Raw genomic sequence first — 26,888 nt, 5'->3', positions numbered from 1 at the left:
TATGGTTTATTATTAGTATTTATCGTGTATCTCAATTTGGCCTGTATTTTGAATGCAAATTCGAAAGCGGCTTCGAAAGATCCGACATATTGGCCTTCGTTTGATCATTTGCCAGACTATCGAAAAAAATTGTTTCATCCTCTAAGAGACGTTATCTAAGAGACGACTCGAAACAATAAAAATCTCCTAGAAACGATTATAAACGCGCGACAGGCCGATAGTCTTTTTTATAAAATATTGGCTATAAACGTTGCCATCAAGGGACCACATTTTCAAGGAATATCGCAGCGGTAGGTATTTATTACTATCGATAACGAGCATTTATATCGTTAGTGGTTTCTATACGAGAATCCAAAAACATCGAGTTCCCAGATTTTTTGTATAATAAAATATAATGCAAATAAATACAAGGAGAAAATGATTATGTAATGTATGATTAGTATAATTAGAAATATAAAAATATTGAGTCAATTACCTGACGCATGTTTATATTTATACGAGTGTATCGAATGTATGAATTTCTCGCGGATTTAATTACATATGAAGAATCCATACGTGATGATAAATTCTAATAATAAATTCTAATAAATTACATTCTACATATATATATATATGCGCAATAATAGATTCATTTATACTGTTACAATTATCCAAAAGTTTAAGGGATATTTCTTCAAGTTAAAATGAAATGAAATGAATCAAAAGAAATTAAGTTTTTTAATTAAATTTTTAATTAATGGATTCGAATTGATGTCGAACTTGATGTCAATTGTATATTATAAATAATTTAAAGGATGACGAAATTATATAAGTAGCCTGGCGCCAAACTATACGTAAATATACTTTCTTTGAAATCTATGTATATAGGTATATTGCGCACATATATATATGTATATTTCAAAAATTAGCAATGATGATATACCGTTGAGATAAATTATAAAAATAAACCGCGCAGAAATTCGTTTAAGCATACCGTTCCACCGATATAAACAGTTTCGGCAACGTTATCAAAAAAAAAGAATTGATAAAAACATAATTACTTTTGTTGTAATTGCATTTTTATTAAAATCCTTTTATGATCAAGTTATGGAAAAAAAAAAAGAAATGTAAATTGAATGTAATATGATGTACATGAAATAATTTTGTGATTTTCACAAATATGTAAAAAATTATGACAAAACTTCATTGATATACACTTTTAAATACTTATATTTTCAATAAAATTCTCGAATTTTTCAATCAAATTTTCAATCAATATCTCGTTAACAAAAAGGATAACTATAGGTATATATAACAAAGTATATCTTAGATATTATGCGCACATGTACTACATTATAATTCTTACTACTAATTAATATTCTGAAAGAATAATAGAGAAAATGAAAATTTCATTGAAAAAAGTCTTGAAAACTTTTTTGAAAACTGTAATTGAAAAGAGAATGCGGAGAAATTTCATAATTTCAAGTGTGGTCCACTTGCAAACTCGATATTTCATGTTTCAATTTATGCAATTGTTTATTCTAGACATCGGATTGGATTTGATTAATTTTAACACAGCTTTCTATTACTATGAAATTGATCCGATTAACCCCTCGATTCATCTCTCGTAAATCAATAAACGGATACATCCCATTCACCCTATGCAAACAACAAACAACATCCAACTCAAACCCAATTCTCGAGTCCAAACACCCTAAGAGTACTTCCTCCTCAATTTCCTCCACCCACGCGGCTCCTAAAAAAAAGATTCGACTCATTCAACCATCTCCACGACACACACTTATTTAAAAGCCACCCCTTTGCGCCCCTTTCCCATCCATCTCAATTCAGTTACCACTGTGCTTCCGCGTTTTCCTTCCAACTTCCTTTCCAGGGGCAAAAACCTGTCAACCGCATGAAGAAGGGATTCGTGTCGCGAGTATTGACGTCAACTACGAGCAGGGAACAATGGAGGAAAGACGGAACGAGTCGTTCGCCGCAACGATGGCGAATCGATTCGGTCGCATCGAATCGTACCAAGCTGCTTCCATCGAAAAGGTCAAGTCACGTGCCTATTCGAGTAAAAGTATCGCGGATTCCTCTCGAAAGTGTTCCTCGAGAGTGGACATTGCGTCTGAGAATGACTGAGGACCGCTCTGAGACGTGGCTCTCTCCACTTGTGAGAAATATCATTGAGAGGAAGTTGGAACAGTTTTACTAGTCGATTGATCGAAAGAGTTTCGCGCTTTCTAAAATTTAAATAAGAAATAAGAGCGGCATGATAGCGGAAGAAGATTGTGTGATCTTATTATTAAATTATAAAAAGGAAAAATAACAGTGGAAGAAGGAAAAGTTACTAGATCAAGCCTTGGATAGTGAAGTAGAAAAGAATTGGGAGTATAATGGACTATTTTGGAAAATTTTTTCAAATGGAAAAATTGTAGCAAAAACTCGACAATACAAATTCAAATTATTTATTTCCATACAATTAATTCCTTAATTGAAATAAAAGACTGAAATTTGGTGTAAAATGTTTTCTTTTGGCAAGCTTTCATTTCGTCCATTATACTGGATAAATTCAGTTTAAGTGCTCTTTTGGCTCTCTTATCCGATTATATTCTTTTACAAAAAGTGAGGATATATAATATTTGTGCAATAAGCCATTAATTTAAAAATCTAATTTACAATAAACACAATTGAATTAATAATTGTTTAAAAAAAATTAAAAACAGCTATTTCTATTTAATAATTCAGTAAATACGAGATTAATCATGTTGATCTCCTTATTCGAATAATCATTACACATTATCATGTAAAAATTATTACTTATTACTTATTTTTGTCTACCGTGCCCAATAGCAGAAAATGTTATAAACTCGATATTTTATCTGATTATTATACATACAAAATCTCGTGTCGATCCAGCTGTTCATCCTATTATAATACGCTAAGAATATATAAAAGAGTATCAACGATATCTTAGAAGAATAGTGGTTGAAACTTTTCTATACCCAATAGAAACCTGTATATAAAGAATCATTGAGAGACCTGTGATCGTGTCTTTTCCTTTAGAATCGTTTTAAAATCGTTATAGTTATTGTTAATAATTTTAAAGAAAGTTTTCAATACAGTTTTCGAATTATTCGAATAAAAATATTCTCGTGATAGATGAAATATATTTCGAATTTAGAGATAGAAAAATAAGAAATAAAAATGCATTATCCACTTACAAATAATTCAGAATGATTCGTGATAATTTTTTAAAATAACAGAAAGATTGGAACTCGCACTCAACATTCAAAACTATTTCACTTATTTATTACATGAACATCTATTCTTCATTCAAAAAAATTTACGAATAATCCTGAACAATTTGTGATTATTTTTTTAAAATCACGTGAATCTATCCATCCAAGAGCAATTTAAAAAAAAAAAAAAACATTTAAAGAGTGCTTTAAAAACGCAATGTATCCATTTGCGAAAAACACTATTGAGAGCAACTGGTGACACTTATACTCTCAAATGGATATCGTGGTCAGAAAGCAAGAAACAGGCCGTGCACTGATATTTCACAGGCGATCTGCATAACGGATATCGCGTATCCCCTATATCGTCGGGTGGCGATTTGCGATTAGTACACTCGTCCGGTCTGGGTAAACGTAATCCAGAGGCGAGGTCGCAATGCATTCAATACGAATTGCTCCGTGCCCCGAATCGACACTGACTTAGGGGAAAAAAGAGAGGGCGAAAAAGTTCCCAGGATGAAAGAGAACGCGCGATGCTTTATTATTTAAATGAACGAAGATGCGGACTAAGGGTTGAACGATTTTTTTTTTTTTTTTTTTTTTAGACCTATTATATACGTGAAAATTTATGTACGCTCTCGTATCGAAGAATTACAAAACAATATACTGGCTGATTAGAATTCAGATGGAACATCAGATTCTAATAGCTCGACCACGAAGAAGACGATCAACGATATATAAGCCGTTTAAAATTTCCATTAGAATTGTAAATATTTTTCAGAAGAAGCCGCGTATGTATCGCGTGAAAGCTGAAATCCGTGAATAATTCAATGGAAAAAAGCGACACAGAAGATCGATCTCACGAGGTTAAACGCGAGAAACTCGACGCGTGCACTTTCATGTTGGAAATCTTCAATCTTCCAAGTTTATACGCGACATTTATACGCGTGATTTCACGAATCTTTCACGGAGATACATCTCTGCCATGAAAGTGCAACTATTTGCAAGATAAGTTTAAGAGCAAATACATCGTTTCGTTTAAACACCCGCATCTGTTATTTGGAGAACAACAGGTGGACTCACATTCATTACGCCATTGGATACGGAAATGGAACGATGTTTCACGAGTCTTGCGAAATATTCATGAAACTTTGTTGTATCGGTAATTCATTTGAACGAAGATAATTGTAATGGACGATCTCGAGTAATTTGCACCGCTATTAATTAAGACAAGACTTGGAAACACGTTTAAAACACATTATTCTATTATATAGTAACTTGAGAATCGTCTCGAATGGGCTAATCAATACACTTGAAAATATTATGCGCAGTTACATGGGAGGTAAATGTAGCAAATAAAGCAATAAATTAGTCATCCATTAAATAAAATCACCCAGAATAGACGAGATATCTTGATTATTACCTTGTCGCAATTTTTCTTACGTATGAATGAGATTTCTTTTATTATAACACGAAATGAAATATTATAACTCAATTTCAACAATGTAATTTCTATTTGTTATTCATTATTTGTTATTTTTGAAAATTATACGTATTATTTGTTTGTTAATTTGTTGAATCAGAGATTTTTTTTTTGTTATAGATGACATTTTATTATATTTGATACTTTCTGTAAAAATATTTTACTTGGAAAAGAATAAGAATGTTTCGTTATTACATATTACATTATTCAACCTTAATCCCCCTCTACCAACAATGAAATATCATATATATCTATAAATAAATATTTTATTTCAAGTTTTCAGATGAAACATTTCTAATAAAAGATATCTCGTTTAATAACATTGGCATCATAGTGAAGATATTTCGTGCGTAGCATTGCATTTACGACATCGAGATATCTTGTCTTCGATAGAGAAATGAATAATAGTGAAATAATAATAGAATAATATTAACAATATATTAATTATTATTATTTCGTTTTAATTATTATATATATATATATTTAACATCAGGATGAAAATAATCGATTTCAACGGTTAAACGAAGAATAATAATCCTTCATATGTATATATATATATATACATATGAAGGATTATAAGTTTTATAAATATGAAGATACTTTAAAATATAATAATATTTTTCAAGATAGAAGATAATAGAATTTAGAACAATAATTATACTATTGAATCTTACCTCAAATCCTCTGAATGAATTGCTCAAATTCATAATGAATAAAATTTAATGCAAGAATATCACACTTAGAGAAATATATTTGGCAAAGTTTCGTATTAGAATAACAACAAATAAAGGTAGAATTGAGGCGAAGATTATAAGAATCGTGGATCACATTCGAGAAACAAGCACGGATTATCTATAGGCGATATTTGGAATAACAATAGGGGATCAAATAATTTCCAATAAACGTAGGAATAATAAATAGAAATAATTCGAATAATTTTCAAAAATATATTTTTAATTAATTAAAGAAATAGAATTTACATTGAAATTTTTATTAATTTATTTTTTTTTTTTTGATAATGGTTAATTTCTTTATAAAATATTTTATTTTGAAAAAAATTTATTTATATCAAAAAATTATTAAATCGAAAAGAGACTTAAATTGAATTAAATTATCCAATAAATGAAAATATTTTTTTAATAAAAATTCAAATAAAATATATACAAGAAAAATGTATTTTTGTAACAACAATTTCTTTCTCTAATTAAATTTTTTTTCTCTTTGCAATGTAATAATTTTCTCTCGCTATAAAGATATTAATAACTTGATAACTCTTGATACTAATGCAATTTCTTTACAAAAATTTATTTTTTCTTCTAAAAGCAAGAAACGTGACGAAACTGACATCTATCTATTTTAAAAATTAAAATGATAATTTCAAAAACAATTTTTTTCGGTAAATAAACTGAAAAGTTTATCTGTAAATACGTTAGCAAATTTATTCAAAAAAAAAAAATAAATAAATAAAGCAGAATAGTAAAAGAAAGATCGAAGAATATCACTTATCAATGTGTAGATTCGCTCTAACATTGAATGAAAAAATAAACTCGACGCAATTACGCAGATATAAATTACGTCTTAGTAAATTGCATATCTTACTACGATACAATGATTGATACGCAATAAGAACTTTATAGGAAGAATTGGCAATAAAATCCGGAATAGCAGGATGTCGCGTAGTTAAATTACTAAGTTATTGGATATCTTCGATCGATTATCTTCACGTCCAAAATATTGGAACTGTCTTCAAGATATATAGTATATATCTTGTAGCTTTCGAAGAAAATTTTAAATTAGAATTAAGAAATTTAAAATACATTTGTTCGTTGATTATAAAAAAAAAGTATTTAATTACAATTAATAAAAATTTCTAATGAATACTCCTTCGACATGAAATATTTAATTATATGATATATATATGATTTTGCTTTAGTAATTGAGACATCTCATTATATCAAATTAATTAAATTATTGATAAAATCTTTGAAATATGTAGATACTTTCTGTAATTTAATATTATATAATTTTATATTAATATCTAATAATCTAGTAAAATATATATATATATTATTTATTTAATAATTTATTATTAAATAAATATTAATTATATAATAATTTATATTTTGATGTAATTTAATACGCTTTCTTTTCGTTATAAATATTTCCACGTATATTAAAAATTCAATGTTAAATTCCATAAGATTTCTAACTAACAATTTTGAAAAAATAAAATTAACATATGAATATTCTTGTAAAATAGAATATCTAAATAAAGATTTTTATTTAAAAAGAATATATACTATATTAAAAAATTTCTTCTAAAATGAAATAAAATTTTTGAATTAAAAAAATAAATTTAATTTCTTTTCAAATAAATTTATTTTATCAATCTTTCTTTAAATTATTAAGATAATTTCTAAGAAATTAAACTTAATCTCCATTATTATAATTAAGATGCGTTTTTAGAATAAAATAATGTTTTTTTCGATAGAATAGACCGAATAAATGAATTTTGTCAGAATTAAATGTTTTTGGTAACAGAAGGAAGGATTCATAATAAAATTTCTCTATATCGCGATAATTAAATTTTAATTAAAACCTCAACGCCAGCTGGAACAAATAGAAAATTAAATTTCAAAGATAATCGTTTAAATTATATGTCATTGTACGAACACATAACGAATTACATTAATGTAAATATATTACATATATCATTAATGAAAATTTCTGTTTACTTTCAAATATTGAAACAAACAAAAAATACATAACGAAGTGAACGAAGAAAGAAAGTGATTCAACGCGATGTTATATTGCGATGTATGAAACATAAGCTAAGGTCGAATTAACGCGCCCATGAAAACGGACAACCATGACATTCGAACATGATACCCTATTGCACGAAAGCGAGAACTTCGGCGAAACGTATTCTAACCTAACGAACATACACGCATAATCGACATACGATGTTTGTCGTTTTTTCGTTCGCGCCTAACCATCTACTATTATAACGTCGCAATAATTCTTTCATGATACAATACCGATAAATCTAGATCAAAATTTTTAATTATTCTTTCATCCTTCTCTATCGAATTGCTTTTATTTACATATCAAATTATTAAATTATCGAACATAAACAAATAAGAAAAAAGAGAAAATCGCTGGGATTAGAATGATATCGATTGAATACCAGCGAGATAAAACTACTGTGAACATCAAAATCAAGATTATGATGCACGTTCCGTGATCTGTCACATCCGATTGACAGGTAGCATCCTATAATAGACAGTGCGCGCCACGCAGCCCCAACCTGACACGCATCTCGAATAACCTATGATGCATATGTTATAAAAGAAACACATTAATCCGATACAAGGTCAAAACAGTACGCGAAGATTAATGGCCTTGAGGCAAGGGTGCGAAGAGAAAAATGCGAGTGATTGTGGAAAAAAGGGCGTGTGAATGTCCGTCGAGTGTCTGGCGTCCACAATGACACGAAGTAACAACGCCAGTATCGTATGTAATACGAAAGTTGTTCAAAAATCTAATATTATTTATTGGTTACCTGGGTATACAGTTCGGTGCAGTACAATCCACTTCCCAAGTGGCAAACAGCTTCATGGGAACGGGCCGGGTGGCCGGGGCTGTCGTCTTCGTACGCTCCGCCATTTTTGGCCCGTCGGCCCACAGAAACACTCACCACACCTTCAGTTCACCGCGGCTCGCGGCTGACTGACTGAGTTATCCCGCTCGTGGCGCCATACGAAGACAGTTTCGTGAGTCGACGAAGAATTACGGAAAAGTATGAAGACACCTTTCGGAAAGTAACGGAAGTAAACGAGCACGGATTATGTATCCGCTATGGAATCACATTCGCGAAATAATTGTACGGTCGATAATGTTTTTCGAATGCATTCTATAGTTCTGGAATATTTTAATTAATATAAAATTGTACAAAAATTAGCAAAAAAATCTTGATATAATTTATGATTATTATAGACTTTTTTTGTTTGTACATAAAAATGTATATACTGTTATAATATAGCAAAGATAATACAAGAAATAATAATAGGTTCATTTAATGAATAATAAATAATCTTTTGAAGAAATTTTTATTATAAAAATGCACATATGATGTGATTAATCAAATAAATATACACATTTCGTTTTTTTCAAACGTATTTCAATTTATGTAATTACCAAAATTAAAGCAAGTGATATGATAACCACCACATTAATATAGGTTGAATACCTGCTACAAATAGTATAAAATAGAGTCTCCTTTTATTACCAGAAGCTGTGTATGCGCCCTGATTTTGTGGAATGACCTTTAATTTTAATGACCGTATAAGAAAAAATGCTAAAGATATACTGGTATATAGCCAAACTATATAATAACCAAATTTTCGAAATAATAATGAAACCAAAAGAGCTGCATTAATACCAACATATTTATAACCACAGTAAGCTAATATATCTAAAGTTGAAAGACTTGTTTCAAGATTCATCATATAAAGGCTTACAATGTGTACAACTAATTCTATGACATCCCACGCAAGAGCAGAACTAGCCAAAATACTTAACTGTTCTGGATTAAAACGTTGCTGAGTTCCTGAAACTATTCCAGCCAGAACTATATATGTTAAAAATGCCATAGTTGGAATATATAGATCTGGTGCATTCTTTTCATAACGTGGTTGTTGTGGTACTTCTTGTTCGTACTTCACAGACCAGTCCTGTTAAAAATAATTAATTACTTATATTTGTTTAACAATAATTAAATTTATTTCCTATATTTAATAAAACTTACTTTATGAGTAAAAGGAAAAAATAACAAAGATAGCTTTGACATAACGTAATCTGTATCAACAGCAAAATAATATTTCAAAGCTGTAACTGGCACGTATCTTTCAAAATGTTGTTTTCCAGAACCAACTAAGACATTTCCATATTGTACAGCCATATTTGTAACTATTGGTTGTGATAATAATTGTGTTGCAAATTGTGATGATGAATAATCATCACCATGACCTTCAGGAGATGAATAATGTTGCATTGGTACTGTATTAAATCCATATGGCGGAGGCTGTTCTGGTACATTGAAACCATATTCTGGTATCATACCATTATCCATAGGAATCTATAAAATTCATAAAAATATTGATTTCTCATAATATATATTAATTTATGTTTGTTTTTTTTTTATATTTATTAAATTTTACCTGTTGATTATACATATATGGATTTTGAGGTATTGATGGTGGTGGAGATAAACCAGCAGAAGGATCAAGTAATCTTTTTGGTTTTCCTATTAAATATTTTTCACATAAATCATTTTATATAATATATTATAACAAAATATTTTAACTTATATTATATTCAATAAGGAAATTAAAAATAATATTTATTAAATAAATTAATTTGTAACCTTAGGAATCATAACCTCTATATAATATTGCACGATATTACATGCGCGATATATTTTAATATATATCAATAAATATAAAATATGTTAACAAATATATGTATAATATTTTATTAAAGTAAATGATAAATATCAAATCTAAACTATATTGAGAAAGAAATTTAAAAAATTAAATTCATGGATTGACTTACCTCGTCGTGAACTGGAATTATTATAATTCATGACTTTTTAATTAAATTTCTTAAACTGTTTATCAGAAAACACAAAATAACAAAGGAAGTTTTATTGCTTTCGGGTTCAAACCCAATTATTTTCAAGAAGAATGTCAAAAACAATTCATGCTACACGTCGCCATAGCCCATCAATCGTTGCGAATTCTCCCACTCCAAAAATTTCCAATTAAATACGTTATGATGTTGTCATTTACTATCATATATTAAATTATCATAATTAATTTGTTTATTTATTATATTAATAATTATAATTTAATTATTTATTTACTTATTAAATTTTTATTTAATTTAAATTTATTATTTAAAAATTTTTTATAAAAATCCTCACTTTGAATTATTTAATTAATTCATTAATTGTATTTATTATGAAAATAAATTAAATAAAAAATATATAATGATATACATATTATATTATATAAAATATGTAATAAAAATAGTTTATAAGATAAATGTATATATATATATATATATACGTTTTATATATTATTTATAATATATTTATAGTTACATATATAAGATGTAATAATATTACATATTAAAATATAATACGTTCAACGAAATATAAAAATCAAATATATTTGTATTATATAAATATTAATAAAAAATAATTCGATTTTAAAGAAGAAACAAAAAGTTACGGTCAGGGGGCACCCGGGTTTGAACCGGGGACCTCTCGATCTGCAGTCGAATGCTCTACCACTGAGCTATACCCCCTGTTGAAATCTAGTCTCTAGCAATAAAATTTAACGTAAATATTATGTAAATATTCTTTATAAAATCTTTTAATACATATCTTTTATAAATGCTATAATATTATTTCTTATTAAATGCTTAAAGTAAAATAAATTTATATTTATTTTTAATTTAATAAGAAACATATCATTTTTATTAGAATATTTATTAATATGATTTTTTCATTAAAATCCAATTTTTATTAAGCATATAAATTATATAGTACAATATGAAATATATTAACATAATATTATGTTAACATAATACATGAATTACAAAAGATATTTATTTACAATTATATTAATTATTTTCACTATACTATCTTATTCCATATTATTTTTTTTTATAATTTTAAATTGTATTTACAATTTGATTAAAAATTAATTATTATTATATCTTTGTTTTTAATTTATGTTTTTATATCGCTTTCATCGTTAAAGATGTTAATCAAAAATTAAAATAAGAAAAATATACTAAAACTAAAAAATACTAAGATCTACTATCTACTCGTGAAAAAATAAATATTTCTAGTTCTGTTGATACGTTACTGAGAGAATGGTAACTAGGCAACACTTACATTAACTAGTCGCGGCATCAAAGAGATGTCAGTGCGCGTCCCACCCTCGTGTGGTGCGCTTCATAATTTTTTACACGTAAATATAAACCTCGTGCACAAAATTAGTAATAAATATATATTTCAAGAATATATCTCGCGATGGAAGATATTCAAAAACTAACAGCACAATTTGTCAGAAAGTAAGCTTCAAATGAAATAACATTTTTCTATGCTATACACTTTTTCAGCACTATGTATCAAATTCAAATAATTAAAACTTACATGAAACGCACGTATAATGCTTACATTAAACATGATTTTCTCCTTTCTTGTTTTAATATATTTTTAATAGGATTTTATTATAATTTTATAAATTTTCTCATACTGATTATAGAAATATAATTTTTTTTTTACATATTAAGAAATAAAGTAAAGACAATATATATAATTTGTAATTAAACAGTTGTTATTATACTAACAGATATAATTATTAAACTAAAAGACAACTGTTTGCTGTTTAGTAAATATATATACAAAATTACATATTTTTTGACAACATAACATTATAAAATTATGTAAATGACATTTAATATAAAATAAGAATTTATAATAAAAAATTAACACAAAAACAATTATTTAATTATATCCTAACAATTATAATATACAGTTATATTTAAATCATGCATTTTTAATTTCATTAATTCATACATTATGTAAAAAAATATGTTAATTTTCTCAAATATTTTTTTCAAAAATAATATTTTATTAATTATATAAATTAAAAATAATCAGATTTTCCTCCAAATCACAATACGCGTTAACCAAAACTTGAATAATATACATATTCATCAATGAAACACGTTTACGACGCTTATCTCAAGAGTTATTCGATTCACTTCAAACACGCTAATACTATTCACTGTCTAGTAACTCGCTTTCATTAAATTTTCTTAAATGAGCATGAATATATGATGCACAATGAAAGGAACGACCAGCATCGAGTCAAAAGATAATTCGATCATGGACTTTCCTTCTTATTCGAATCACTGCAATTCCTTTCACTCTCTGCTTCTGATCGACGATCCCGTATGATCGACTCGATCATCAATAAACAATATATAACAAATCAAACGTTCTCACATTGTTACTGCGCAGCACACGTAATCTCACGTGAAACCGGAGATGTTATCATTAAATATTAACGACGCGCCATCACGAAGGAACGAAGGCCTCCGCGAATTATTAACGGAGCAATAACGATCGACGTGCAGCACGGTGAATCAACGAAATAACGATTTTCAGTCATCGCCGGATTACGGCAACACGTGCACGTGGGTTCGTTGTACGTGTGCATTGTGCATAGATATCATTAAACGTTCGCCACTTCGTTAGACCATCATCATCACGTTGATTTATGAGTAGAAACATTGTTGAAATTTAATTTGGAATACACTTTCTTTCAAATCTCAGCTATTATCGCTGTAAGAATGTCATGTTTTTTTATATCTACTTCCTACATTTGCAATGGTGATAGCTATGCTTCCGGTAAGATGCTTTGTTGCGATTTACTTTTTCTAGATAGAGAATGAATCGTGTCGTGAAAAGCGAAGAGATTATTCTACGTCACGAACAATTATTATCATCGTTACGATTTAATTAAAAAGTTCGAGATGCTACGACTAAAATGTTATCGATGTGCTTTTTATTTTCAGGAATATTTGAAAAAATTTTCTTTATGATTTCTTTGTAATAATTATTAGATCAATTTGAATAAAAATACATTTTTTTCATGTTTTTCGTTATTTTAAAAATCAGTATGTTGCGATTTATTCAATGTTAAATATTCAGGAGAGTAAAAAATCTATTCGTGACGATAATTATTCCAAGTTACAAGTTCTTACAATCGACCTGCCATGAAGAATACATTATAATGTAATATGATATCGTATGGTATTTTTTCAAATATATCAAGTAAGAAAAGTTTTCTCATAAATACTCAGCCTTGAATTATCGGATTAATTCAAATTGAATCGTATCAAAATTGGTGCAGAATTTTCAGAAATGATAGATCTTTAAAACGATTTGAAAACCTCTATCGATTTTTCCATACCGTTACACACATTATAAACTGGCTATAAGTGTGGTTCCACGATAGCGTGACACGTGACGGGAAACAGCCTAAGAACGTAGACACTGCTGTTTAAGAACGGTAGTAACACCGTTCACAGAGAAAATTGTTTCGATGATGCATACGTTATGGAACAATTTTCTGCATTTCAACAATTTGATCAAATATGAGAGAGTAAATCCGTCATAGTTAGAAATAATTTAACAAAAGTAAATAAGAGAAATTATTAAAAACAAAGTTAAGAAAATTAAAATATTTCATATATCATAAACTGTGTGTTGAAAAGTTTCAATTTTCAATGATACGTAAAATTTTCAATGATTCATATCTTACAAGATTATTAAGCCTGTGATTCTAATCACGGTTCTGTATCGGTAATTCGATCGCAATTTGTACTTTTCATAGTCCACTCGAATTAGACTCCCTTATTTCACGGTAAGCCTCAAGGACACTTGTCGACACGGCCGATAGAAGTAATTTGGTTTGGTGCTACTGTGCCAGTGGCGTGCACATAGCTGTCCGCCTCTAATTTCTTATCAAACTTCTTTTCCCTTGAAAATCAATCGATTCATATCGCTCTATTTTCCGTGAACACATATTCTCCCTCACCTGTACGCCCAACTTTCAAACTCGTCATCTCTTATTCATCATTTCTTCGAATTTTGTATCATTAAGAGAGAAATATGCAGAATTTCTTGTTTCACGAAGAATCGCGAAGAAAATAAGCATTATTTACATCGTTGGATATTGAACAAAAATATCAATTAAAATTTTAAATTTTAATATTGATTATAATATTAATTTCGCGTGGAAAATGTGGTTACCATACAGTAAGGTAAGAGAAATTACATTACTTTTTCTTTTCTTCTCCCCTCATTTTTACATAATTTCACATGAAATATTACGCTGTAAATCTTGTAAGAAATAAAAACAAGATTATTTGAATTTTTCTTCGTAGTTTTTTATAAATAATACCAGATGTTTTATCAAACTAATTGTTGATATCTTTTAGACCATATCTTTTGTACGATTATCATGAGTTTCGATTACTTTGATCTCGTCTCAAAGACAATGATGCACGATAAAAAGGAAAATTAAAGATAAGTCGACCTTGCCATGAGACCCGGCATAATAGTTCTCGAAGAATGATAGGTGTTGTGACGTTAGGTTTCTATGGCAGCGAGTGACCTGGTCAGTCCACCACGTGGTCAGTAACCGAGCTTTAAATTCGGGTCGAGTTTAGTGATAAACTTCTGATAGGATCTGTGATCGTGTCAGTTCTTTCTCGTGGGAATCAGGTCTCGGTGTCAATCAATTAATCATTATTCAAACTGCACTCTATTTTTACTTACAATACGAAATCTTTAGCAGGGAAGTTTGCCCATGGTGGTCGATATCGACGCAGCTTTAGAAATAATAAAAAGAAAAATATATACGTGTATAAATTTGCAAAATTGGCTTTATCCTTTGTCACGTAGCTTCATTATCGAATTAGCGCATTTGCTGCATTGCTGCGGATGTGTCTAGACATTTCTGTAACGATTATTATTGGAATTGTTTTCTAAGGTGTTTATTTCGAGTCACGCAGTGGCCGTGTTTACTATTGGCGCGCAGTGGTTAAAACAGTTTTAGTCAGACAGTAATGAACAGTGGTGGAATTACTGGTGGTAAAAAATGCTCGAGGGCGCAGCTTTCAGAAAGAAATGCTTTCATTTTACCTTCATTCACAATCAGTTCTTATTCTATTATTAGAGATATATACTTTTTGTAACTGTTCAATAGATATTTCTTATTTTACTTTTAGTTTTATATGAAATAAAATTAACCTTTATTGTTATAATATTGTAAACATTTGCTTCTTATTTTAATTAAGACTTTTTTATACTTCTTGTTAACAATTTATACAAATCTTAAGATAAAGATAAATTGACTGTGATGAAATTTAATCAATTAATAAATTAGAATAAATTAGAAACGAGCCAGAAAAAGAAATCCTCGATTGAAGATAAATCTGTAAAAATCAAACTTTGAATATAAAACACTGAATCTCCATAAATTATACCATCTATACATACCAAAAGTCTTTAATATTAACAATATTATATTCTCAGTCTCTTTTTTCTTCTGTTCCATATTCTATCCTATATTATATTTAAAAAAAAAAAGGAAAAAGATAACAAAAAAGGATTTATCGTATTTTTTTAAAATTAATATTTAAAAGAACCAGCCAACGCCAACGAATAAAGTTTACATTCAATCTTTTTCGAAGGGGTGACCCAGTTCGCGGGTAAAGGAACCGGACATTCTCTTCGGCGCGATGAATTCGATCCGCCGAGAGGGCGAAAGATGTTTCCACGCGAGGTCAGACCAGTTGTGAACCGGTGCCAGAGACGGGCATGGACACTAAGACTCCACCGATCCCGTTGAAGGTCCAGGAGAAGCCAAAACCGAAGCATCAAGAAAGCGTGGCCGATGTGTCCTTGCCCCCGCTGACACCGTACAGGAATCATCGTCAGAAACAAAAAATCCCTGGAACACAGTGGTCGCGTGATGTACCAACTGGTATACGGTATCAGGATCATCAGAAAAAAAGGCCTTACAGGTAACACTTTCTGCTCGATCGATCCACGCATTCGTTTAACCGTTGTTTAGAGTAGGTAGTCTCAATTCTTACGCGCAAGCTTTAGAAAATTGTTCTTGCAACGCGTTCGTATATCGTGAAATCGAACTTCTGTCGAGGAAAGAAGAAAGTGTGATAAACGCAAATTTTAATTTTAATTAATCGAAGTGAGTGAAAATTTTGTCTCGAGATGTAAAATATTGCTCCACTCTTCCAGAGTGCTTCAAATCGGCGCGACGCCTTTGATGCACGCTTGCCAACAGGGCGACAGAGCGAGAGTTTTGAGATTATTGAAGGAGCAAGAGGAAATTATTGGGTATAGGGATCGCACTCTAAGGAGCGCTTTACATTATTGCATGGATGCTGGAACCGGAGGTGCCGTCGCTGCGGCGGCACCGGAACTGGTGAATGCACCAGACGCAGAAGGACACACGCCTCTTCATCTGGCTGTCATCGCGGGTGACACCCAATTAGTGGCTGTCTTATTGGCGAATGGCGCCGATGTAAACGCCAAGGATCTGGAGGGGCACAGTGTTCTTCATTGGGCTACCGGTATCTTTTCATCATTTCTAATTAATGAAAGATATTCATGAATATAATATGCATATCTATGATAATTTAAATTAGATTTCAAGTATTTGTTCAAGTTTCTAAAATGAAAATTACATTTTTGAACAGCGTTTGTATTTCGTATAAATCGGATTTAGTTTAATCGTTTTTGTTTTTGAATATTCGTAATTTATATTTAATGTATTTATCGCATGTTTATTTCTTTACGTGAAAGCATTTCATTTTTACCATCTAATAAAACATTTTATCATTTAATGTATCTAATAATCAAAATTTTATAAAAATATATCCTAGAATAAAAGAATAATTGCCATGATTTATATAAAAATCAATGGCAATAATTAATTGTTATTTATATCATTACAAAAGTACAGATAAGTTATAAATAATTAAAAATCAAAACGCTCAGAGGCGCGAAAAGTATATATCATAACATATATAATAAAGAATAGGAATAAATATCTAAAAATCACGTCAAACTGTTTCTAAAACTAATAATTTCTTATTACTGTTGATTTTTATGCTGACGACATACTCTGCATGTAAATTCACTTTATACGATAACTATATTTCACGTGAACGGTAATTTTACGGTTAGAGAATACGCCCACAATCGAGATTAAACAAAGTGTCGTTTAAGACTGCAAAAAAGAAAAGTGAGCGTAAATTGACTGGTTATAAAAAAAAAAAAGAACCAGTTTTCCTGGACGAAAGGTCAAACCGATTCCTTAGAAGCTGCGGAAACTGTGAATTAACAACCGTATCTTTTCTACCGATCTCCGATAAAATAAAGGTGTATTGGTCAGGTAAGGTTAGTGGGTCAGTTCTGATGACGTCATTCCGGTTCGTCGAGGAACACGCGAGACCCATGCCGAGATAATCCACGAGATTGACCATAGTCGTCCTTGGTATATTCAAATGATCGTAGATTTATTGCCGCACACCCGCAATTGCCCGGTTCTTACATTCGTAAGTCGGATTTACGGTATGAAAAAGAAAGTTTCTTATCGACGAGTCGCGTCTAAAGTAAACGAGAAAAGATGCTATTCGACGAAGAGCATCAAATAATATTTCGACCTACTTGTTCGATGTCGTGTATCGAATACGGATCACGATGGTATCAATTATTCGAGACATTCAAAACTTCGTTCGTGGGATATTTTTATTAAATCTGGACGTGATGACATTTAAACATGAAAAATAAAAAAGAGAATTTTTATATTTGGATTTTTCTTTTAATTATTATTGTTGGAGATTTTAATATTAATTTATTTCTTGGTAATGGAACTTGTATTTTTTGTTACCAATTTATCTACGAATTTTAAAAAGCGTTCAACAATCTTTATGAATATTAACAGTATTAAATTTCTACTTCTCTTGAAATTAATCATACACTTCACAGCATGAATTCGTGTGTAATAAATTTAAATATATATATATATATTGAATATGTACAACTTTCATATTCAATTAATAGTATCTATTATTCTTTGCTCTCAACAAAATGTTGTTAATTAATCATAACTTAAAAATAATATCTGTACGTGAACATTAAATATTTAAATAATAATTTGAAAATTTATTATTAAGCATGTAAGTATAAGAACAACGATTTGTAATTTACATTTAGTGTGCGGGGAAGCAGAATGTGTTCGTCTGGTATTAGCAGCGGGTGCTCGTCCATCGACACCCGATCTACGCGGAGGATCTCCTCTTCATTATGCCGCTCAGTGTTGCGGTGCAGCTGCAACTGCCGAGCTTGCTGTACCTAAGAAAGTTGGTATAAAAGTTCTCCAGACTCTCCTGGAATTCGGTGCCGATGTAAACGCGAAAGACGAGGATGGAAGGCAGCCAATTCTATGGGCAGCAAGCGCTGGAAGTGTGGAAGCTGTGTTGGCGTTAGCTAGGTAAAGTTTGATTTTCGTTCAAATACATGTTCTTGACTGTTAATACGGAAAAGTAATCTTGTTCGGGATAAGTTTTGTAAGTGTAAGGATCAATAAGTACTTTAGAAGTAAAAGACATTTTAAAAAATCAAAAGATAGAGGAATTTTAAAATGGAATACTTATAGTGAACTTGAGAAAAGTTTTAATATTTTCTTTTTATTATTTATAGTTATCGCAACATTTATAGTTATTATAGATATTTAGGAGTTAATTTTATATTCTCGTGAAACAGAAAGATTTCTAGAAGAAAAACGAATGATTCTAAAAGCAATAATTAAAATACAGAGCCGGTGGTTCAGCTGCCGCGGGAGCTGCAGACAAAGATGGCCTGACAGCTCTTCATTGCGCTGCTTCAAGAGGTCATGCCAGATGTGTCGAGGCGTTGGTTAATCTCTGCGGTGCTCATCCTGATCACGTAGACGATAATGGATGTTCGGCTCTACATTATGCTGCCACTCTTGGCCACGCTGATGCTACAGCTTTAATTTTAAAGCTGGGAGCCGATCCAAATCGTCAGGATCGAAAGGGTAGAACGTGAGTAATATAAAAATTTAAACTCTTATCGATTGGAATGTTACATTTTGATGTACAATTTCATCGAGTATTAAAATTATTTGATAGCAATGTTCTTTTCCTGTTCTTTGCGAAAGCAGATTCGATTTTATGTCGTTCAAATTTTTTCTTCTAGATGTTTATGATTATTCTTATTTTTATTTCTAAAGCATCTTCGATAATACTATGCCTTATGTCTAACATTGATTTTATGTCGATAATAGAATTGGAATCCATAGGTCAGGAAGTACATTGACACTATTATCTCTCATGTATATATAGTGTCCATATATAGTGTACAGCTATATGATACTAAATATTTCATGTAAATGCTATAGACAGACTATCATTATCAATAATAATATGCATTTCCGATGTACACAATGTAGATGCTGTCTATTTATAGCAAAGGTGAAGAACAATGGTACAAATAATTGAAATTAAAATAAATTCCATCATAATTTTTAAATTAACACTCTAAGTAATTTAATTTTTTTAAGAACAATTGAAAATAAAATATTATGAATATGCATATACAGAGAAACTTGAGGAAAATAATAAATTGAGTAACAATTCGTAATTATTAAAATTCCATATATACATATATATAATTCCATTCAGGATATTTCTTTATATCTAATATTTTTAATATTTCTTAAATATTCTTCCAGATCTGTCAGAAATTTCCATTTCCAGATATATGCATATAAAATCCAAAATCTAAATTGAGTGAAAATATTTCAGACCAGCACTTTGCGCAGCAGCCAAAGGTCAATTGGAGACTCTGAAGATACTTGCTCAACACGGTGGCTCTCTTTACGCGAGGACGGTACGTGGGACCGGTGTTGCCCACGAAGCCGTCGCTTCCGGTAGAATCGAGTTGATCAAGTGGTTGGCGAAAAAACGTCCAAGCACTTTGGACGTGGCCACACACGATGGCAAAACACCGTTGCACGTGGCAGCTCTCCACGGACATTTGGACGTGTGCAAGGTCCTTCTGGACAATGGAGCGCGAATCAATGCCCTGCTTCGAACAAGCAAAGGCAATTTGATGACAGCTCTGGACGCGGCACTTTACAGAGGGCACAGGGACTGCGCGAAATTGATCCAAATGCACGGTGGTACCACGGCACAGAAACTGAGGATGCAGAAAACTGTACCGAATAAAGGTCAGGTTAGGTATATACATATTTACAAAAATTTCTTTGAAACTGTAGTTTGATAGTGGAGAAAGAATGACAGGGAAGTAAATCTTTTGAATTTAAACCGCCATTTTTCATTACTCTATTCTTTACGAATAGTTAATCCTATAAGTGTGTTATCCAATTAAAATTAAATATAAAGTATTTTGATATTGATATATTTTATGCGTCATTTATAAAATAATAAAATTGCGTAATGAAATAACGTATATGATATTAAATCTATCTCGTCCATGATATTTTTTATTTTTGTATTTGAGAGAAAGAAATTCAGATAGAATTACTTGTAAGTGATAGATAAAAATAATGAAATTAAAATAATTCTTTATATCATTATATGGTGAAAATTCATCGCAATGTTTAATATCTGTCGAAATAATTTCAGTGTTCGCACAAAAATTACGAATGAGGCATATGGATAGCAGTACCGATACAGAAAGCAGTCCTCGTAGACGAAGTCGCAGTTATAAACTTCCGGAATTATACTACGAGGAGCAGTGGATTGAGAAGAGAACACGACGAAGAGGAAATTTGAGGAAATTGGCACGTCAGGATAGCCGGAGTTTCAGCGAAGAGGAAGTTCGATCCTCGAAAAAAGATCAAAGAAGAACTCGTAGCGAATCGGCGCGGTGAGACATCTAAAATTTTAAATTTTACGAAAAGAATTTCTACATACACTATTTTATCTATAATCTACAATTTATTTTCCAATTCACTTGCATTACGTTCAATATCCTTAATAAAAACTTTAAATCAAATAAGTAAATAAGAAAAAGTATTGCAGATACGAGGAAGAGGATACTGATCGAAAATTGAGAAGGAAAAGGAGTAAGAAACGATCAACAAAATCCAGACACGATTCGAGCGAATCTTCCATAGAATCGGAGGACGGTTCGAAAAAGAAATTTGATTCTCGAAAGGAAGAGAGTAAACTGGACAAGAGTAACGGAACGGAGAGTCGAGAAAAGTTGAAAAGGGAGGAGGATGACGAAAGCGTGAGCGACGACAGCTTGGAAGTGGTGGTAGTACGAAAATCTTTGGAGAAAAAATGCGAGAAGGTGATATCTGGAAGGAGATCAAAGACGCCGAGGGAAAGTTCGAAAGAGACGAAGTTGACGAAGACGCATAGAAGCACCAGAAGAAGATTGAAATCCAACAGGTCGAGAGCGTCTGATAACGGTGAGAGTACAACGGACAGAATGCACTCGTTCGAAAAAGAGGAGAAATCGAAAGAGGCCACGGTTCACAGCCGACAAACTCCCAGAACATCGATAGACGAAGATAAAGAGAATAATGGGGAGAATGTTATTGAATGTCGATATCGAAGAGACGTAACCGACAGCACTAGCCAAGAAACGGTTGAACGTGTCGTCGTGACAGCGATGGTCCACAAAGGTCCGGACACACCAAAATCCGTGATCGAAACTTCGAAGGAAGTCACGTTTGACGATAGATTAAGAACAGAGGTGATCGAGATGGAGGACGCGTCGAGGGAAGCCGGTTCGAGCAAAGTCGATGATATTTTAGAGCAGAGTGATGAATCGCGCAGTAATCTCGTGCAAAAGGCTGCCAATTTGAAGAAGGATGTGGAGGAAATGAGACAGCAAGGCGCGCAGGAGAAGATCCAACAGGAGGAGGACTCGAAGCAAAGCCAAGAGGCGAAAAAGGAAGATGAAAAGGGCGTTACTCGAGATGTGAATAAGGAAGATGTAAAGTCGGATCAAGATAAAGAAGGTTCGAGAGATGATGTGGACGATTTTGGGAAAGATCAGGAAAAAATTGAGACCTCTTTAATCGAAGGAAATCGAGAGAGAGATGAAAAAGGTAAAACTTTAAACGAAATAATAATTAGTGAATAATTTAAATAGAGAATTTAAAATTTTTCTCTAACTCAATTTTTTGATATACACGAGGTAGATATACATAATTTCGCGATGTTAATTTTTATTTAGTATTTCTAAATATTTAACGAAGCGATCGATACCATTTCCTGGGAAATTATTAAATTTCAATATCTAACTTCTCGAAAAAAAACTAAACGATTATCTTCTGACATCTGGAATATAAATTATAATAATGCAAACTTTAAAATAAAATATTTTTTAATTAGTCTGATAAAAACAAAATACGATAAGAATTATGTGTTATTCTTAATCTATTAAACACATTGGCGAAATTATGCGCGTCTACCTTACATTAAAGAATATTTTCTGTCAATTTTCTGCAGAGACCTCTTTCCAGGCAGGTTAGACGCACACGAGACGACAGAATCTGAAGATCCCGCACTGGATTCTCAGAAGCAGCGTGAACGTGACAGACAGGAGTTCGTTTCCAAATCCGATGGAACGTCATCAGAAGGAAAATCTGGCGAGAATCTCGATAAAGAAACTCGTAGCGAGAAAACGGATGACAAGGCGAGCAAATCTGAGAGTCCGGTCAGTCAAAAGGACGTACGGAAGGAGATCACGCCGAGAACAGCTGTGGAAGATGTTTCGCTGTTGGAGGAGGAAGAGAAAAAGTCGATGCCGGAGGAAGTCAGAAGTAAATCTAAAACCGTAAAATCTGGAACCGTAAAGAGGAGACCGTCGTTCGACGACAGAAGATCGAAATCCTCGTCTTCGAAGTCGGACGAAAGTCCTAAAAAGAGCGGAGGAACCCACAGAAGGAAGGAATTCTCGAAAAAGCGCGAACCCTCCGCTAAAAAAGTTTCGATGAAAACTGACGAAGAAGTTGCAAAGGAAACGTCAGAGGAAAAGGCCGAGGAAAATGTTACAGACGTACAAACGAAAGAAACTTCATCGAGCACGTTGATAAAGACGTCAAGCAAAGAATCGCCGGATCGAAAGGGGCAAACTCGTAGGAAATCGGTCGAGTTTTCATCCTCCAAAGACTCTGCGTTAATGGAGGATTCTGAAGATAGATCGTTAAGCGCGGACACGTCGATTGCCGTGAAAAGAAAGATGTCCGACGAGGGAGAGACCGTTCGAGACTTGTCTCCGACGAAATCCAATTTGGAAGTTGAAAAGGAGGAGGACGAGGCCAAGAAAGTGAAGAAACATCCTGGCCAGGGCGATCATCTTGCGACAGGTGAGTATTAAAATCGGTGCACGAGTGTCTTTATGTTGTTTCACATGGTTTTAGAGGGGGAGAGCTTTCGGTATATCGATGAAAGTTCCTCGAGCTCTCCGAAATCGTCGCATACCAGACGCTCGAGACCGTCGACGGGAAAAATTAGGAGAAGTGGGCGATCTTCGGTGAGAAAATGTTTGTTCGAAAGTTCAGAAGAGCGTTCTCCAGACAGGAGCGCCATAGTTGCGGTGATCGAGAGTCCGGAATGGGACGAAGAGGACGAGGAGATCGACAAGGAGATCAGGGATGCTATCGGAGAGGACGCGGAGCACGAGACGGAACCCGATGACGACAATGAAATGGGTGTCGTGAGGGTGCTGCCAAGTACGAGCGAGGAAGAGACGTCTCGAATTGGCCACGAAGTTTGCAGAACTTCGGCGACTGACTCGTTACCTCAAGTGAGTAGAGCTTTTAAAGAATGAAAGTGAAATTTATGATAAATAGATTTAAAAAAATCTTATCCTTTTTTGCTTTCTTATGTCGTTTCTGAGTTTTGCTATGTATGTACAAATAAATATGTATATGTACATGTACTTACGTTGATAATAAAATATTCGTATCCAATTTGTTTCCAAATGAAATAATATTCTTCTTACAGGTATCTAGTACGCGAACTCGTCTGACACGAGTTCAAAGTCCTCAGGAAAGTAAAAGCAATCGATTGCAGGGGAAACAACGTCGCGACAGCGGTGGCAGAGATAGCGGGATAGAGCCTAGTCCTCGAGTATCAAGGATACCGAGAAGAAGGATTATGAAATGCTGCCCGAACACCGATAAGCAGCAAACTCTTAACATGGACACCGTAACCAGGGACGTACAGATCACTTTACGACGATATCATCTAGAAAGGAAGATATTTTTTCAATTGATGGAATTGAAAAGATTGCAAATACGCCATGGCAGAGCTAACGAACAAGTTTTGATTAAAAGACAAGTAACAATATTGGAAAATAATATTGCAAGATATAATGATATTATTTATCTAATTTGATTAATTATTTTATAATAATATAATTTCCTTTAGGTGGATGCCTTCCATAAAGCGGGAATGTCTGGTCCAACGCTTGGCGTGGCGAAATACGACCAACCTTTAACATTCAGGTTATTGTTTTCTAAATTTTGGAGAATATCTCTTGCCAATAAGAAAATAATTAATTATTTCTTACTAGACACTTTGAGGCTTTCTTGTACGATCAACTCAGGAAGCTTCAGAAAAGGCCAGCAACCCCAGATTTCTGCACGGAAGCGAAACAATGCACCCAAAAAACTCATCGCTGTCATCACGCTACAAGCGCTTACACCTCCTTCCCTGTGTACACATATCGTACGTTATTACAGTGCATTGCTGTATAGGAAGTAAGTTTCAGAATTCCATTTCACTTGTTTACACTTGTTTAAATTTTTTTTAATAGAATTTATTTTATCAAAGATGGCCTGTGTTGAATTGAGAAATATTAAAAAATGATATGAAAAAATTTTTTCATAAGAAATTTTTAACAATATGCGCGTATTTTGAATGAAAATGAAAGCCGAAAAAGTTTCGTGAATAAGAATTATGAAATGGTATTCTGAATAAGAAAATTCAATCCGAAAGACTTTCAAAAGGAATCAGTTTCCCTATTGTGATTGTAGATTATAATTGCAGTAGGTGGAGGCGGCCAAGAACAAACGGATCTTCTTCCGAAGATAGAGAGTCGTGGAAAGGGACAGATGACGGTAAAATGAAATTATTTGTATATATGAATGCGTTTAAATATAAATATAAAACGAAATTTTTAAATTATTTATTTAGTCAAAAGTGTAATGTAATGACGTAACTAATTATTCCGTGTTGCAAAAATATATATCTATATAATTTTTACTTTGATTGCAGGTGGAGGTAACGCATGGAGAGGAAAAACAGATAATAGCTCTTCCAGCTGAAAGACTAGATCGTTCTAAAAAATATTACGTAACGTTTACTGTCAGGGGGGAAGCACAACAGGAAACCGAAAAGCCTAAATCGTCGGTTGGTGTCCAAAGGAATGCCAAAAGTGTTTAGAAAGTCTTCGAATCACATTTGCTACACCTCTCCATTTTAGCAATTCCGGCTACGATTTTCTATTTGGCGCAAAATATCAAAAATGTTTCTATACTTTTATATCCTCTATCGATCATGTTTCATAAATGCAATTGTTTCACACGTGGGATTTTCTACATATTAAAAATGTATAATATGTTTTCTACGTATTAATTGTATAAATTAATTTCACAACGAAGCAATGATTCCCTATATATCGAATTAATAATTTTATGAGTAAAAACTGCCAGAGGAAACTGTTCACTGTGTATGGAAAAAAATATATTCTGTACAAATTCCATTGATGTTATTGTAAAAATATTAAATTATATTATATCATAAAGATGTAAAATTGTATAATGAGTCGAATCAAAATGTATTTAATGTATGAAATCTAAATTTTATGACATACAATTTTATGCATTCAATTGATTCAATTATAAAATCAGATAAAAGAAGTAATCTTTCGTAAAATAATTTAATTTGTTAATCCGATTCGTTAAAAATCTTTTAATCTTATTTGAGTATCGATAAATTGTATTTATAAATTAAATTTTAAAGAAACGCAAATTTAACCATGTGTATAATAAAATATATTATGTTCTTGCAAAAAGCAGGGACCACGATGCATAAATGTCCTGTATATTTGTGTAAAGAAAGCTAATATGTAATTCTGTGTAAAATAAAAAACCTATCCAGATTATATTGAGTCTAATTTAATGTATTCAAAATGCTATTATGTTAATCATAACAAGCTTTGAAAGAATAATTCTTGTGATATTTTTTTAAAAATTTTATATAAAAAGTTATAGGAAGTCACTCTTTTGCACATATATTTTCTTTTTTTTTTTTTTTCAATTAACAAATTTTCTATCAACATTTTACATTTTTACATTTCTATTCGTTACATTATTAAAGAAACCTGAATCACTATTTTAAAAGAAATATACGTATCCACTGCATGTTCACACAAGAAATTAACATTAATTTATAATGTAATTCGAAAATAATCATACTTAAATAAATATAAG

The 26,888-nt window shown here is 31.6% G+C and overlaps 3 protein-coding genes and 1 non-coding gene across 10 annotated transcripts in view; 1 reads left to right on the top strand and 3 right to left on the bottom strand.

Annotated features, from left to right (window-relative positions):
• KrT95D (phosphofurin acidic cluster sorting protein KrT95D) overlaps nucleotides 1–8,450 on the bottom strand; it is a 76,641-nt gene extending 68,191 nt beyond the window's left edge. For 3 of the 4 annotated variants that reach the window (XM_086915061.1, XM_086915065.1, XM_086915062.1), the window contains exon 1: nucleotides 8,270–8,450. In XM_086915061.1, coding sequence (XP_086771187.1) covers nucleotides 8,270–8,373 — 104 coding nt within the window. In that variant the 5' untranslated portion in view covers nucleotides 8,374–8,450. The remainder of the gene's footprint in view (nucleotides 1–8,269) is intronic. The other variant, XM_086915060.1, reaches the window with a different exon arrangement.
• A 352-nt stretch (nucleotides 8,451–8,802) lies between these two features.
• Yif1 (Yip1d-interacting factor 1) lies at nucleotides 8,803–10,557 on the bottom strand. Its single transcript, XM_003697374.4, has 4 exons — nucleotides 10,321–10,557; nucleotides 9,927–10,012; nucleotides 9,515–9,844; nucleotides 8,803–9,440 (listed from the first exon to the last, which is right to left on the bottom strand). The coding sequence occupies exons 1-4, from the start codon at nucleotides 10,349–10,351 to the stop codon at nucleotides 8,910–8,912; spliced, it is 978 nt and encodes a 325-aa protein (XP_003697422.1). The 5' UTR covers nucleotides 10,352–10,557; the 3' UTR covers nucleotides 8,803–8,909.
• Nucleotides 10,558–11,004: 447 nt separating this feature from the next.
• TRNAC-GCA (transfer RNA cysteine (anticodon GCA)) lies at nucleotides 11,005–11,076 on the bottom strand. The gene has a single exon. It is a non-coding gene; the product is annotated as a tRNA-Cys (tRNA).
• A 632-nt stretch (nucleotides 11,077–11,708) lies between these two features.
• On the top strand, nucleotides 11,709–26,560 carry LOC100866542 (uncharacterized). Of its 4 annotated transcripts, none has more exons than XM_003697386.4 (15): nucleotides 11,709–11,850; nucleotides 16,048–16,380; nucleotides 16,616–16,950; nucleotides 18,599–18,875; nucleotides 19,201–19,449; nucleotides 20,212–20,636; nucleotides 21,055–21,298; nucleotides 21,454–22,493; nucleotides 22,911–23,756; nucleotides 23,811–24,196; nucleotides 24,397–24,732; nucleotides 24,823–24,899; nucleotides 24,968–25,122; nucleotides 25,444–25,514; nucleotides 25,672–26,560. In XM_003697386.4, exons 2-15 carry the CDS (start codon nucleotides 16,175–16,177, stop codon nucleotides 25,837–25,839), a joined length of 4,815 nt encoding a protein of 1,604 aa, XP_003697434.2. In that variant the 5' UTR covers nucleotides 11,709–11,850; nucleotides 16,048–16,174; the 3' UTR covers nucleotides 25,840–26,560. The 4 variants fall into 4 exon arrangements, with proteins under 4 accessions (XP_003697434.2, XP_031774902.2, XP_086771185.1 ...); XM_031919042.2 differs by having other exon boundaries at nucleotides 25,431–25,514; XM_086915059.1 differs by having other exon boundaries at nucleotides 23,967–24,196; nucleotides 24,823–25,122; nucleotides 25,431–25,514.
• Nucleotides 26,561–26,888: the final 328 nt, after the last annotated feature.

This window comes from Apis florea, unplaced genomic scaffold (genome assembly GCF_048593485.1).
Source record: "Apis florea isolate Af1SG1 unplaced genomic scaffold, ASM4859348v1 contig_3765_pilon, whole genome shotgun sequence".
Taxonomy (NCBI): Eukaryota; Metazoa; Arthropoda; class Insecta; order Hymenoptera; family Apidae; genus Apis; species Apis florea.
This window is presented reverse-complemented; position numbering and strand designations above follow the sequence as displayed.